This window comes from Manis javanica, chromosome 2, assembly GCF_040802235.1.
Source record: "Manis javanica isolate MJ-LG chromosome 2, MJ_LKY, whole genome shotgun sequence".
NCBI classification, from domain to species: domain Eukaryota; kingdom Metazoa; phylum Chordata; class Mammalia; order Pholidota; family Manidae; genus Manis; species Manis javanica.
In genome coordinates, this window is record NC_133157.1 from 155,625,761 (window position 1) to 155,642,741 (window position 16,981).

At 36.7% G+C, this 16,981-nt stretch overlaps 1 protein-coding gene across 2 annotated transcripts in view; it reads right to left on the reverse strand.

Moving 5' to 3' along the window:
* Positions 1-11,226: 11,226 nt before the first annotated feature.
* Positions 11,227-16,981, reverse strand: part of CPA6 (carboxypeptidase A6) — a 314,361-nt gene continuing 308,606 nt past the window's right edge. For both annotated transcript variants that reach the window (XM_036998195.2, XM_073229623.1), the window contains 2 exons: positions 14,762-14,846; positions 11,227-11,733 (listed from right to left, as the gene is read on the reverse strand). In XM_036998195.2, the coding sequence (XP_036854090.1) occupies positions 11,546-11,733; positions 14,762-14,846 (273 nt within the window). In that variant the 3' untranslated portion in view covers positions 11,227-11,545. The remainder of the gene's footprint in view (positions 11,734-14,761; positions 14,847-16,981) is intronic.

Here is a 16,981-nt window from a genome sequence, read left to right on the forward strand (position 1 = left end):
GCAGGTATCTTCTCCCATTCAGGGGGCTGCCTTTTCATTGATGGTTTCCTTCACTGTGCAAAAGCTGTACATTAGTTTGATGTAGCCCCAATTGTTTAGTTTTGCTTTTGTTGATCTTGCCTGAGGAGACAGATCCCCCACCACCAAAAATTTGCTAAGATCAATGTCCAAGATTTTACTGCCTATGTCTTCTTTTAGGAATGTAATGTTATGGTTTCAAGTCTTATATTTAGGTCTTTGATCCATTTTGTTTATTTTGTGGTCCAGTTTCACTGTTCTGCATGTAACTATGTAGTTTTTCCAATACCATTTATTGAAGAGACTGTCTTTTCCCCATTGTATGTTTTTGTCTCCTCTGTCATACATTAATTGACCATACAAGTGTGGGTTTATTTTTTGGGCTTTCTATTCTGTTCCATTGATCTATGTGTCTATTTTGGTGCAAGTACCATAGTGTTTTGATTATTATAACTTTGTATAGTTTCAAATCAGGAGTGTGATATACCCAGCTTTGTTTTTTCTCAAGATAGTGTTTGCTATCCAGAGCTTTTGTGGTTCATGCAAATTTTAGGATTATTTGTTTTACTTTTATGAAAACTGTTTTGATGTTTTGATAGGGATTGTATTGATTTGATAGATTGCTTTGGGTAGTACAGACATTCTAACAATGTTAATTCTTCTAGTCCTTGAGGAGTATGGTATATCTTTCCATTATTTGTGTCATATACAATTTTTTTCATCAATGTCTTAGTAGTTTTCAGAGTACAAGTTTTCACATCCTTAGTAAGATCTATTCTTAGGTATTTTATTCTTTTTCATGCCATTGTTAATGGGTTTGTTTTCTTAATTTCTCTTTCTGATAGTTCATTATTATTGTATAGAAACACAACAGATTTCTGTATGTTAACTTGTATCCTGCAACTTTACTGAATTCATTTATGTTCAGGTATGTTCCCTCTTACCCACTTTGTTGAGAGCTTTTATCATGAATGGATGTTGAATTTTGTCACATGCCTTTTCTGAATCTATTGAGATGATCTTATGATTAAAAAAAATCAGTCATTTTGTTAACGTTGTGCATGTTGATTGATTTGTTAATATTAAGCCATCTTTGTATCCCTGGAATAAATCCCACCTGATCATGGTGATCTATCCTTTTAATGCATCATTTATTTGACTTATTAATATTTTTTGAGTATGTTAGCATCTGTGTTCACCAGGGATATTGGTCTGAATCTTTCTATTTTTTAGTGTCTTTTTCTGGTTTTTGTATCATGGTAATGTTGGCTTTGCAGAATGAATTTGGAAGCATTCCTTCCTCTTCCATTTCTCGGAATACATAAAGAAGGATAGTATTAGCTTTTCTTTACATGGGAGTTTTTTGATTATTGAATTGATTTAATTTCTAGTAATTGGCATGTTCAGATTTTCAGTTTCTTCCTCATTCAGTCTTGAAAGATTATACATTTCTAGGAATTTATGCATATTTTCTAGATCGTCCAATTTGTTGGTATATAATTGTTCTCTATTAATCCTTTGTATTTTTGTGGTGTTGATTATAACTTCTCTTTCATTTCTGATTTTACTTGAGCCCTCTTAATCATTTTTTTTCCTTGACGAGTCTAGCTAAAAATTTATCAATTTTATTTATCTTTTCAGAACACACAAGCTCTTAGTTCATTGACTTTTTCTGGTCTTTTTTAAGAGTCTCTTTCACTTATTTCTTCTCTGATCTTTATTTTCTTCCTTCTATCAACTTTGGGCTTTGTTCTTTTCTCTAGTTCCTTTAGATGTAAGGTTGGGTTGCTTGAGATTTTTGTTGTTGTTTCTTGTGGGAGGCCCATTTTGTTACAAACTCCCTCTTGCAACTGCTTTTGCTATGTCCCAAGGATTTTGAAACATTTTCATTTGTCTCATGGTTATTTTGGTTTCCTTTCTTATTTCTTTGTTGACCTGTCAGTTGCTCAGTTGCATAGCCTGCATGTGTTTGTGTTTTTCATGTTTTTTGTAATTGATTCCTAGTTTTATACTGTGGTGATCTGAGAAGATGCTTCATATGATTTTAGTCTTAAATTTATTGAGACTTGTTTTGCAGCCTAATGTGTGGTCTATCCTGGAGAATGTTACATGTGCACTCAAAAGGAATGTGTGTTCTGCTGTTTTTTGATGGAATACTTTGTATATGTATATGTTTAGCACATTTACATTTAAAGTAATTATTAATAGTTATAGGCTTATTGCCATTTTGTTATATGTTTTCTGGATGCTTTATTCTTCTCTGTTCCTTTCTTTTTCTCTTGCTCCCTTTCCTTGTGATTTGAAGAATCTCTTGAGTGTTATGCTTGGATTCCCTTCTTTTTATTTTTTTGTGTATCTATTATAAAGTTTTGGTTTGTGGTTACTGTGAGACTGTCATATAACATCTTATGGATAAAGCAGTCCATTTTAAGTTGATAGATGTTTAAGTTTGGTCACATTTTAAAAGCACTACATTTTTTATTCTTCACCTCCTCACATGTTTTATGTATCTGACATTATAGTTTATATCTCATTTTTTTGTGGGTGTATCCCTCAACAAATATTTATTTCAGTATGTTTATCTTTAACCTTCATGCTAGCTTTATAGGTTCTTTTTCATATCTTCTGTTTTTGTTGTTCTCATTGAGTTCATCCACTCTACACCATGTTCAGTGAGTATCTTTATGACCATTACTTTGAACTCTTTTCAGGTAGATGGCTTTTCTCCATTTCATTTAGTTCTTTTCCTGAGATTTTTGTCTTGTTCTTTCATTTGGAGCATATTCCTCCATTATCTCATTTTGTGTGACTCTCTGTGTTTGTTTCTCTGTATTATGTAGGTCAGTTATATCCTGGTCTTGTAGATATTTGCCTTACATAGAAGGTGCTCTGTGAGGCCCAGTAATGCAATTTCCTGTGGTCCCCAACAGCAGGCCCTCCATGGACATCCTCTGTGTGGGCTGCTTTCACTCTCCTGTTGTGACTAGGTCTGACAGCTGTGGATGTGCTGGTGGGCATGGCTAGCCCTCAACCTGGATGGTCTAAATGCCTGGCCATGATGCCCTGGGTGCACTGGTTGCTGTGACTGGTCCTTGCTGTGGCTGCTGAGAGGCTGAGTCACCACTATTGCAAGTATGCTGGTGGGCAGGACTGGAACCTGCCCCTCCCCTGGGCAGGCACTGCTTTGGAGGGTTGCCATTCTGGTTTGGACTGCTCCATCTGGGTGGCAGGACAGTATTTGCTTTGGAGTGGGTGACTGTTGGTGTGGTTGGGTAGGGTGGGTCCACAAGGGAACTCTGAGCCAGGGTATGCCTTGCTGGCAAGGTCAGTGGAGAATGTCAAGAACTAACTCTCAATAGAGTGGGGTCAGCTAGGCTGAAGGAGGGCAAGTAAAATGTTTTTCCCATCAGCACTTCCATTCCTGGAGAAAGTTCTCACAGATTCCTGCTCTTCTACCACAAGCCCTAAAATTAGTCAATAAATCTCCTTCACATATAACTCAGGTGCCTTTCTAATTGCTCCCTCTTGCTGGGTCTCAGAGTGATTGACATTGTGCGCAGGCCCCTAAATAGCAGAGCCTTAAAGGGTTTCCTATGGCCCTCTCAGTTTCCAAGGCCCTCTGGCTCTCCCACAGTTAAGCTCCACTGATTTTCAAAGCCAAAATTTATGGGGGCTCATTCCAGGTGCATTTTCCCAGCGTGATAGGATGACCGATGTGGGACTTGATCCTCTCCTCAGTGAGGACCTCTGCACCTGTGAGATCCCTCCTGCTTGTTGGTTTCCATGCTGGGGTTTGGTTCCTGGCTGATCTCAGTCCCTCCTGCCCTTCTTAACTTGGCTTTTTCTTTATATTTTTAGCTGTAGAAGAGCTGTTGTGCTAGTTTTCTGGTTGTTCCCAGAGTAAGTTATATTATATGTAGTTATAAGCTTGATGTGTCTGTGGGGGGAGATGAGCTCAGGATCCTCCTACTCTAACATCTTCTTAAGCCTCTCCTGAACTTATTCTTATTAGGGGATCCTAAGTCACATGCCTATATTCTGTAAGAGGTACTGGGGAGACACTTTCTGGATTCCATCTTGGGAAGACAGGATTCTTAAGGCTTTATATTCCTAGACACAGCAAGGGCATTCTAGCCACACAGAAATTATAATAATTGTCCTGAACAGATTTTAATACATCTCAAGTTAGGATTCAAGGGCTCATTTTTGAATAATGATGTATTTAAAAGAATATGGCCCAGTAATTTTGACATCTTTGAATACCACAAAAGCAGTATCTAATGATTCTTATATATATGTTGATTTAGCAATGATTCTTCAAATTCCTTCTTTACTCTCCTATACATCATCCTACAGATGGTGGATGCCTGGGCCTACTAGCCCCAAAGTTCCTGGGATAGTTCTCATTCCTTGTCTAAGGATCCTCCTCTCTTCTGCTCTTTCCACCTTTCCTCCCAATTCTCCATTGCAAAAGCTCAAGAGCTGATCTAGTGATGAAGAACCAACATTGGAGGGAGAGAGAGGAAAGGGGTTAAGAGAGACAAAACTAGAAGTCTCTTTGGCCCTTAAGGAAAAGAAAAGGGGAAGCGAAAGACAGTGGTGCATGAAAAGTTTGTACACAGTCATAGGAGGGACATGTTTAGTAGTGATATTTAAAAACTACTTGGAATAATTAACTGGTCTAGATAAGTATGCAGATTGCTGTAAGAACTGAGCTTGAAATGTTGATCATGATAAAAGTGTGAAAGTAGCTTGGTTAAAGATAATAAATAAAAAGTAACAGACTCTCAAGTACTTTTTAAAAATTTTGTATTTGGGTATTATTGAAATACACTCTTATGAAGGTTTCACATGAAAAAACAATGTGGTTATTACATTTACCCATATTATCAAGTCCCCACCCATACCCCAGTGCAGTCACTGTCCATCAGTGCAGCAAGATGCCACAGATCCATTATGTACCTTCTCTGTGCTACATTGTTCTCCCTGTGATCCCCCACCATGTATACTAAACATAATACCCCTCAATCCCCTTCTCCCTCTCTCCTCAGCTTCCCTCCCACACCTCTCCCCTTTGGTAACCACTAGTTCATTCTTGGGTCTCTGAGTCTGCTGCTATTTTGTTCCTTCAATTTTGCTTCATTGTTATACTCCACAAATGAGGGAAATCATTTGGCATTTGTCTTTCTCCGCCTGGCTTATTTCACTGAGTATATGTCCTCCAGCTCCATCCATGTTGTTGCAAATGGTAGGATTTGTTTCTTTCTTATGGTTGAATAGTATTCCATTGTGTATATGTACCTCTCTTCTTTATCCATTCATCTACTGATGGACACTTAGGTTGCTTCCATATCTTGGCTATTGTAAAGTGCGGCCATAAACATAGGGGTGCATATGTCTTTTTGAATCTGAGAAGTTATATTCTTTGGGTAAATTCTAAGGAGTGGGATTCCCAGGTCAAATGGTATTTCTATTTTTAATTTTTTGAGGAACCTCCATACTGCTTTCCACGATGGTTGAACTAGCTTACATTCCCACCAGCAGTATAGGAGGGTTCCCCTTTCTCCGCATCCTCGCCAGTATTTGCTGTTCTTAGTTCTTGGCCATCCTTACTGGTGTGAGGTGATATATCTTATTGTGGTTTTAAATTGCATTTCCCTGACGATTAGTGATGTGGAGCATCTTTTCATGTGTCTGTTGGCCATCTGAATTTCTTCTTTGGAGAATTATCTCTTCATATCCTCTGCCCATTTGTTAATCGGGTTATTTGCTTTTTGGGTGTTGAGGCATGTAAGTTCCTTATATATTTTGGATGTTAACCCCTTGTTGGATATGTCATTTACAAATATATTCTTCCATAGTGTAGGATGTCTGTTTGTTCTGTTGATGGTGTCCTTTGCCATACAGACACTTTTTAGTTTGATGTAGTTCCATAGTTCATTTTTGCTTTTGTTTCCCTTTCTCAAGGAGATGTGTTCAGGAAGAAGTTGCTCATGCTTATATTCAGGGTTTTTTGCCTATGTTGTCTTCTAAGAGTTTTATGGTTTCATGACTTACATTCGAGTCTTTAGTCCACTTCGAGTTTACTTTTGTATATGGGGTTTAACAATAATCGAGTTTCATTCTCTTGCATGTAGCTGTCCAGTTTTGCCAACACCAGCTGTTGAAGAGGCTATCATTTCCCCATTGTATGTCCATTGCTCCTTTATCATATATTAATTGACCATATATGGTTGGGTTTATATCAGGGCTCTCTAGTCTGTTACATAGGTCTATGGGTCTGTTCTTGTGCCAGTACCAAATTGTCTTGATTACTGTGGCTTTGTAGTAGAGCTTGAAGTTGGGGAGAATAATTCCCCCAGCTTTATTCTTCCATCTCATAATTACTTTGGCTCTTCGAGGTCTTTTGTAGTTTCATATGAATTTTAGAATGATTTTCTCTAGTTGGTTGAAGAATGCTGTTGTTATTTTGATAAGAATTGCATTGAATCTGTAGATTGCTTTAGGCAGGCTGGCCATTTTGACAATATTAATTCTTCCTATCCATGAGCATGGGATGTGTTTTCATTTATTGGCATCTTCTTTAATTACTCTCATAAGTGTCTTGTAGTTTTCAGAGTATAGGTCTTTGACTTCCTTGGTTAGGTTTATTCCTAGGTATTTTATTCTTTTTGATGCAGTTGTGAATGGAATTGTTTTCCTGATTTCTCTCTCTGCTAATTCATTGTTAGTGTATAGAAATGCCACAGATTTCTAAGTATTAATTTTGTATCCTGCAACTTTGCTGAATTCAGATATTAGATCTAGTAGTTTGGGAGTGGATTCTTTAGGCTTTTTTATGTACAATTTCATGTCATCTGCAAATAGGGACAGTTTAACTTCTTCCTTGCCAATCTGGATGCCTTTTATTTCTTTGTGTTGTCTGGTTGCCATGGCTAGGACCTCCAGTACTCTGCTGAATAGAAGTGGGGAAAGTGGGCATCCTTGTCTTGTTCCCAATCTTAAAGGAAAAGCTTTCAGCTTCTCACTGTCATGTATAATGTTGGCTGTGGGTTTGTCATATATGACCTTTATTATGTTGAGGTACTTGCCCTCTATGCCCATTTTGTTGCAAGTTTTTATCATGAACAGATGTTGAATTTTGTCAAATGCTTTTTCAGCATCTATGAAGATGATCATGTGGTTTTTGTCCTTCTTTTTGTTGATGTGGTGGATGATGTTGATGGATTTTCAAATGTTGTACCCTCCTTGCATCCCTGGAATAAATTCTACTTGATCATGATGGATGATCTTTTTGATATATTTTTGAATTTGGTTTGCTAATGTTTTGTTGAGTATTTTTGCATCTATGTTCATCAGGGGTATTGGTCTATAATTTTCTTTTTTTGTGGTGTCTTTGCCTGGTTTTGGTAATAGAGAGGTGCTGGCCTCATAGAATGAGTTTGGAAATATTCCCTCTTCTACTCTTTGGAAAACTTTAAGGAGGATGGGTATTAGGTCTTCACTAAACGTTGATAAAATTCAGCGGTGAAGCCATCTGGTCCAGGGGTTTTGTTCTTAGGTAGTTTTTTGATTACCAGTTCAATTTTGTTGCTGGCAATTGGTCTGTTCAGATTTTCTGTTTCTTCCTTGGTCAGCCTTGGAAGGTTGTATTTTTCTAGAAAGTTGTCCATTTCTTCTAGGTTATCCAGTTTGTTAGCATATAACTTTTCATAGTATTCTCTAATAATTCTTTGTATTTCTGTGGTGTCCGTCTTGATTTTTCCTTTCTCATTTCTGATTCTGTTTATGTGTGTAGACTCTCTTTTTTTCTTGATAAGTGTCTAGGGGTTTATCTATTTTGTTTATTTTCTCGAAGAACCAGCTTTTGCTTTCATTGATTCTTTCTATTGTTTTATTCTTCTCGATTTTATTTATGCTCTGTATTTTTAAAGAAAGATAAAATCTAGTGTTCATATTTATGAGTCTCAAAAGAACATTACATTGATTTTAAGCTCCTAGTACAGAATTAATTCTTTGAGCATAAATTCTACTCCAAGTTACTATTGTCACAAAAAATTAGTTGATTCTTGGGCACTCCTGGTTTAGCTTAGTGTAACCTCTTTAGGATATATCCTCATGTAATTTCCCTTGATAGGCTGTGACAGGTATCGTGACACTTCAAATATTCATTGTTTTATGAAATTCTGTTGACCCTAGCACAAGGCCATTAAAGAGTTTGCTACTCTACCAAATGAAAACCTTACACAATATTTCAGACCAGTATTGCTTGAGATAAACAGCTTTACCTAAACATATCTAACAACGCAATTCAGATAGACCCCCTTAGAAGATTGAATAAAGGTTTAAATTACTGAAGAATTCTACCTAGGATAGCAGGGATCTGTGGTTCTCACAAAAGTAGAGCTAAAATAGAAATTCAGTAACTGAGTGTAACACTAGTTATTTGGTGTTGGAAATTATTTCTTCCAGAGAATGGAAACTGGATTGCTGGTCACTTTCATGGAGAGGCTGGGTGTTTCTGTTACCTTTTAATTCTTCCCAACTAGGAAATCATTTACTCTAAAGTCTGTTTGAAACTTACTGCTCACTGTTTTGGTATTATGTGGGAAGCTATCCTCTTAGTTTACCTCATAACTAAATTATAAGACAAATAATACTCCAGAGTCTAGACACTCTAATATCTTGAGTGATCATTTGATGTCTTCCCTTGCAGGCTGGTGGAAAAGGATGGTGCCCTGGTCAGGGACTCCCTTAGAACACCCACTAGGGAGAGAGGAAATAGTCCTAGAAGTCACAGCTGCAGAAAGATAGTGGGGAGTTCCATGGCACACTGGAAATGAGGAATGAGAGTATGCTTTAGATCTTCAAGTTGCCCTTATTTTTCATGTGCATTATTCAGATGTCTTAGCAGTTCTCAGTGCAATTTGTTTTGTGAAACGTATTAGTTATTCAGTATAGCTGTTTTCAGGTTTATTATGCAATATTCTGATTCTGATTCATGAAAATATTCCATTAAATGTCATCACTCATGTAATTACTTTGCTTAATCTACAGCATACTTTAATTAACATTGCACAGAATTCTGATTTAATCAATTAGACTTTAGTGTAACTTAGCTGTAAACACTTTTTATGATGCAGCAGTCCAAAATAATTATTGAGAGGTAAGGTAATATATGGTGCTACCTAAAACTAATAAATTTCCTACATTAAGAAAAATAAATCATAAATTTGAACTATAATTTTATTATTTAAAAAAGTAAACTATAAAGAATCGATTATTCTTTTTCCATTAATAGTCTATTTAAAACAATCTCACCAGTAGTGTTAGCACTAAAAAAAAACTTTATTTTTGCATCTATTCCCCAATAGTTAGCTTTGAGAAAAAAAAGATTAAACTCAAGCAAGAGCCACCAGTTTTTGGCTTTTTAAATAGACTCATTAACATCAACATCTCATGACATTTGTTCGTATTATAGGTTGAGTTTTGTCTCCTCCCAAAAGATAAGTTGATGTTCTAATTACCGCAGTACTTCAGAATGTGACCTTAGTTGGACATAGGATCATTGCAGGTATAACTAGATAAGGTGAGCCCCTAATCCAATATGAGTGGTGTCCTTCCTTATATGAAGACCTCCATGTGATGACATAGAGACTCACAAAGAAAAGGCTGTGTGACAAGAAGGGTGGATTTGAAATTATGTAGCTGCAAGCCTGAGAATGCTAAACATTGTGGGTAACTGGCCAGAAACTAGGAACAGGCAAGGAAAAATTACCATACACGTTTCAGAGGAAGTGTGGTCCTGCTGACACACTGACTTTTGGACTTCTAGCCTCTATAACTATATGACAACAAATCTCTTTTGGTGAAGCCACCCAATTTGTGGTATGTTGTATAGCAGACTGAGGAAATTAAAATGCTCTCTAAAACTGATTAAGTTGAGCTACAACTCAACCAGAATCTATGAAATTATTTTAATAATAGTGGGGAATGGGGGCAGGATTTTGCTAAACTATTTTTAAAAATGCAGGCACTGTTTTTAGTTTGGAGTTAACTTTTGCATGTATAAGCAAGTATTGATATAAATACAACTTTTCTGTTCCCAGCACCCCTTCTCACACACAGCACCTGGAAGAATGCTTTGAACATAAATCATCAACAGTATATTTTGTGACTTACTTTAAGGGGGTTAAAAATGAAAATAGCCTATAAATATTAAAATACCCACTTATAGAATTTGAGCCCTAAAATACATACAGTGCTACTGAAATGTGAGAGTAATCATTGAAAAGAATTTACATGAAGTTCATTGAGGCAAAATTTCACCTTGAATCTATATGTGGATAATAAAGAAACTATATACCAGACAGTTTGTGGATTATACAGCTTCTATATTTTATGTTGTCCTCATTTTGACTTTGAAAAAAATTCTCTTAGCACCTATACAATGTAAAGGACAGGGAAAAATTGAATAATATAAATTTTAAGTTTCTGGTATTAACTTGTTAGCAGATCTTATATTACATAGCGTATAGGAAATAGGTGGAAGTTAAAAATATAATGAAAGACTAATTTTGCAGGTTATCTGTTAATCCTTTTTTTCTCTCTAATTATTCAAGAGTTGATTATTGCTTGGTGGTAACAGGAGTGATAATGTTTGATGGAATGGCATCAACGGACTTCAGCAAAGGATGTGAACACAGAGAGCTGATAGAGCAGAGGCTACATATCATGCTCCCAATTAAAGGGAAGTTTTCTGGTGTTAACAGCCCATGAAGACCACCAGATGACAAGAGTCAACTGTGTGCCTCTTTGTCATGTCCTTTGAGAAGCAGCCCCTTCCCTTTCTTGCGGGTCTTCATAAGCCTCTGGCCTCCTGGTTGTTCTGGACATTTTGGCTTTTGCCTGTTCTTTGGGTAGAAATAGCCAGTATAAAATAGCCCCTGCCCCCAAGTCAACCAAGTCATTTCTGAGCATTTGCTGCTTGATAGGATGAACTGAAGTTTTTTAATCTCTTTAAACTAAGTCACAGTATATTTATATTTATTATATTTTATTTATATTATATTTATATATATTATATTTATTATTATATTGTATATTTATTATATTAAGAAATATAATATTATATCAATATTATTGAATTCTATTTCAAAAGAGAACCAAGTGGTTAAACATCATTAGTAGCCTAGATCTTAATTGAGAAACATGAGGTTTATTGGAGTGAGATCCTCAGTTTGCACATTGCTTGAGACAAAAGAATTTGGAAATATCTCCTCCCCACCTTTACCAAATAAGACTCTAAAGGGATATAAAAGTGATATATTTTCTTACAACAAAGTAGGCTATGCTTCCCCTCCCCCCCCATTTTTTATTGCCACAGAGAGTTAAACTGCATGAAAAGGTCCTTTAAAGTCCACAGATATATTCACTCTAAGCACTTGCCCTTCCCTTTAAAGACAATTTCCACCCACCACTGAGTAGCTCTTGTGCAGAACCAGTACTCCCTGACCCTTGGGCCATCTCAGGGACACTTCTTTAGTAGGTGCACTGTGATGTTCTTCACAGCCAGCATGGTTTCTGTACAAGTGGGTTTGATGAGCATCTCTGGGAGTAAAAACCCAAAATGCCCAGTGTCACGCAGTTCAAAAGCAAATGTGTAGGGTATTCCATTTTTGTAGGCCCAATCCATGGAGCTACCAGAGCTCACATCTAAAAGGTAAAAAGAAAAAAAGTCATCCTTACTAAGGAGTCTGCATAATTTCTGAAGTGTATATACAGTACTTGCATACTAAGTATCCTAAATCCTTCAAATTAAATACCTTTCAACAAGAATGATTTAACAGAGTTCCTTGGCATTAGGCTTATGGAACTTATAAATCATACCTGCTCTCATCTTTGAGGATCTAGTCTAAGTATTAATACTTTTCCAGGATGATGACCTCAACATTTCTCAGTCTCAGTTGTAATAACATTGATCTTCCCTTCGCTTTTTTTCCCTCATAAACAAACCTACACTGTGGACTTCCTTCTTATCGTTCAATTGTTTCCCACTTCCAAAGTATAGAATACTGAAATTCTGTTCCCAGAAAAACCCATCATTTCTTCTCCTTCCCTGTTTTTTAAACTCCTAATAAACTTTGCCTTTGTTTCTACTTAGGCAAATCTGTAGTTTCCAGACCCCTCCCAGCCTTCTTATAATTTCATTTGACTCTCTTCTTGGCCATGGTCAATCACTCCACTGAGCTGCTCACAGTGAATGCCCTATCCAGTATTAGTTCTGCTTTTTTGGGGGGCTAATTCTCAATCCCTGGTCCAGTTTCTCTGCTTTGTACTCTTCATGAAGAAGCTGGAGAAAGTGTTGTAAATTCATACCTATTGCTAAAGCCTGTCTGTTCCCTGCTGTTCTAGGCTCCTTTTTCTTCTGAAACCTTCTCATTCTCTTCTGCTCCTGTCCCTCACTTTGCCACTGTCCCCATATTCATCGTGAGCAACAAGCCCATCACCTCTACTGACATTGGAGCCCTCTGTCTTTTCTCCTGCCAGCTCAGTGAAAGAAATATTGCTCATCTTTTACAAGTGTCCTCTTTTGATACCATTCTTATTATCATCTCTGGTGGTGAGAGGGTACCTTCTCCAGACCTTGTTTCATTAATTAAATCCCCTTCTCTTACTTCTGCATTGGCCAAAATGTTCAAGCACTTTACTATAGCACTTCCTTCTCAGCATCCTGCTATAAACCATCCTCTTTTTATTCTTCCTTTTGCTTTAGAACTCAGAATCTCTATATATTTTACATCCTCAGCCTGGATCTTGCCATTCCTGTCTATGAAAGCATTGGTGAAGGTCACTGATGACAGCAGGCCTTCTCTCTTTTTCTGTTCTTTTCCCTCCTCAAATCTTACTTTAAACATCTCAAAGGCATTTAACCTAGCAGATAATCCATTCTGGCAACTCTCTCCTGGATCCTGTGACCACATGCATTCCAGCTTTTCAACACAGAGTAGACTGTGGGCCTGGGATGTATCTGATCTCACCACCTATGTCTCTGTGCCTCAGTCACTCCTTTCCAAAAAAAAAAAAAAAAATGACAGTACCTATTGCACTGGGTTTTTGTGAAAATTAAGCAAGTAGTTCAGGATATATATATAGCTGTTATTATTTTGCATCTTTACACCTCAAAGTGCTTAGTGTGTAGTTTTTAGTATAACACGCTCTTAATAGTAATTTAACAAATGAGTAAATGTATCATAGAGGAATCTTGGTATGAACTAGCCTGACATAATACTATTATTATTTTAAAAATTTCAGAGCACATCCATCTACTGAAACAATACCAGTTTTTTATGCTATTTTTGCCAGGACAAGTATGAGATAGATAGAATTATGTGAAGATGACAGCTATATGACTCTGCTGTGTCTCAGGCTCCTCTTGCTTTGAGTAAGGACAGAGGGTAGGCTGTGGCTCCCTTGTCCCTCTGGGTTAGAGTACACTGGAGCTATAAATAGTAGTCATAGTAGCCAAAGTTAGGGACAATGTGTGCCAACAGTTACATCACAGTGATGTGAAAACCTAATCTCTATGGTAGCAGGTTGTTCTCTGTAAATGTAATAGTATGACTTTCCCTTTATACCAAGCTGAAAAGGTGAACTATAAGATTTTTTTTAAGTTTAAAAATTATTGTGTATTATGTTGGTATTAATTGGTCACCTTTTAAAAAGTGCCATATTTCCCCTGTTAGGGTGGCTCTATTGAAAAATCATAGATTTGAAAAAAAATTCTAATACTTAAGCCATTCTCATTATTAGGATATACTTATTTGATAAGCAATGTTAACTGACAAACCAAAATTTTCTTCTGAAGGCTGAAGAATGTGAATGGTTAGGAATATAATGAGTAGATTGAAGAAATCAAGGAGAAATTTGCTACCTCACTGTACAGCATTATCAATGTCACTATCTAAACATATATATACATATAATGTGTGTGCATTTACTTCATATGCCTGAATAGACATTCAGATATATATGATTTCTCATTAGATTTTCCAAGTCATATAGTCAATGAATTTTAGAATATATAAGACCATGAGAAATGACCTAGTTCATTTCCTTATTTAGTAGCTGTTAATGAAACTGTGGCTCAGGACTAATATATCTTGGCCAGGATTACATCCTGACTGATGTCAGAATTAAGACTAAAATCCATGTCTCCTGATTCTTTGTCCAAATTCTTTCCATATACCCTGTAGCTCTTTATTTCATAAAAGATAAATATTTTAATCACCTTTAAATGGGAGATTCAGCTGGTGGTGGTATGAAAGAAATAGAATTTCTTAACAAGATAGTGGAAGAAAGGGATAAAAGCCCTTTTAGGGCTAAAATATTACTTCATTATCTTCTGAGGACCCATTTCCACCCTTAGAGTAGTTACAATTGCTTAAGGAGCCCATTTTGGTAGTTTCTATTGTCATAATATCTCAATTCAACGTTGTAGTCATTACTGCGTGCTTAGAATATTCTCTGCTTAGAACTGATTTAAATTGGCACAATGATTTCTATTAAACTGTGTAAAACTAATCCGATACAAACTCCCTCCATCTTCCTTGGTTAATTTGGTAGTCAAAAATCTCCCTTTGGGGGGAACATATTTTCTCTTTTTTTTAAATAAAGGGAAGTCATTATACTTCCCTTTTTGGTTCAAGAGCTGATTCTAACACAACACACACAGGAAACTTACACAATGTGCTGGAGGCAGGTCCATATCTGTACCGTACCCCATGTACTGACCGAAGAGCATTCACAGCTTTAGAAGCTGCAGATTCCTGTAAGGGAAAATGGTGTAAATGATATAACTTATCCAGTGCATTGAAACTTTTAGAAGCAATTGTGTGTTGCTTGAGCCTTATCAGAACAAGGATGGTCACATTTGTTAATATCTATATTTAATATGTTATTCTTTGTCCCATGCTGCATTTTTACAGTATATTTTAGAACACATTATTTCTTTGATTAATCCTCACAAGTCAAGTATCAGCAATATTTCCATTTCACAGACAAGAAAAGAAAGATCTCAGTGAGGTTAGATGGGCAGGCTGGGTTATACAGCAAGGAGTCACTGAGTTGGATAAGTACTCATATCTCCTAATGCCTATTTAGCATTCTGTCCTCTTCACTTTAGTTCAGAGGCATTTATTTCTGAACTAAATAAATTACAAAATGCTTGACAGAACAGGGCCCATGTCAGTCCTACTCATAGCTGCATATGCACTATTGAGCAATGTGCCTGTAACAGATGCTTAATCAATATTTCTTGCATGAATGTTGAATAAGCATGGATCTGCAAGAATATTAAGATAACCTTATTGATCTTTAAGTACATACTTCAGTGGATGTGTACAAGATATTTATTTGGATCAAAGAAGAAACCCTTTAATTCAATACAAATGACTTCTCTTATGCTATGTTTATCCCTACCATGAATGGAAATAACAATTTCAAAATGCTTCAACTTCTAATGTTACAAACACCTCTGACAGAGCTCAGCCAGGGACTGCTAAGATGTAGAAATTCCTAATGATGCCAAAATTCAGTAAAAATCCTCAACACCATCAAAATATAAAAGGTGAATATTCTAATATGAACTAGAATGATATTGACAACTCTTGAAAACATTTTCCAATGGCATAAAAGCAGTAGTTTCAACAAGGAGTTACAGAAGTATTGTATGACCAGTGAGAGGAAAAGGAGCCTGTTGAAACCAGTATGCAACTTGCTGTGAATAATTTAACATGGCAGTTGAAGCACTCAGGGCAGCCTGGTGCAGTGTTTGGATCCTGCTTCACCGTGCTGTCCTTATTCACCGCAGGGACGCATAAAGCGGCATTTGCAGCAAATGCCACCCTTTGGGGCTATTCAGGGACTGGGCTCCAGAGCATGGCAGACAATTTATTACTGATCCCACTGATGATGACATTCTCCTTTCAAGGGCCAATAGAAAAGGAATGTAAACACCATAATGAAGTCTCTTTATGGAGGATGTTCTAAGATTTTAACATTTTCTCCAATGGCCTCAGTAATATTCTGTGGCAAGAGCAGGTATTTCTACATTTAGAAGATTACTGCATCCTGCTGGTGAGGAAACCTTTGTTCCTCATGATTTCAGATGACTAAACCCAAGAAAAAAAATCTATAAAGAAAAAAAAGATAATCACTTTGGCTGTTTATGTTTAACATATGTATAATTTTAGCCTCTGATCTCACAGTGCTTCTGTCACTCAGGGGTAGGTGTATGTTGATAAGAGGTTTAGATATGATCCTGCTCCCCAAAAGTGGAAACTTCATCAAATTTTTTAAGATTTATTTACCAGCGTTAGACAGTTAGACACTTATTTAAAAAAATGGAAGTGATTCCGCCTTTATCCATTGCTTCTTCTTGCTAATTGTTCAACAGGACCCAGCTCTTACTTACTGGACCTCAGCTAAGGAGTATATTTTTTATTTAAGTACATCCATATTTAAAGCATCTTAATAAATGACCTAAAACTGTTAGTGGAAATACAGACTTCTGTATGTTGATAAGATGTTTTGAACAATCTTAAATAGAATTTAATGGTTTCTGGTTAACATTCAGACTACCTAGTTTCCAAGATTGTAATCTTGGTTTTAGCGATTTAGCTTACACAGATTTTTCAACAATGGGACTACTGACAGTTTGGACTGAATAATTCTTCACTATGGGGGGCCCCCTGTGTGTTATAGAGTGTTTAACAGCATCCTTGGCTTTGACCCACCAGATGCCAGTAGCAGTGTTTACCCCTGTGGTGACAATCAAACATCTCTAGCACTGTTCCCTGTATCTTGGGAGGTAAATTCATCTTTGGTTGTGAAGTGCTGATCTACACTTCATACCACATTCTCCAACCCAAGACAGAAGGAAACTAGGCTTAACTTTGGTAGG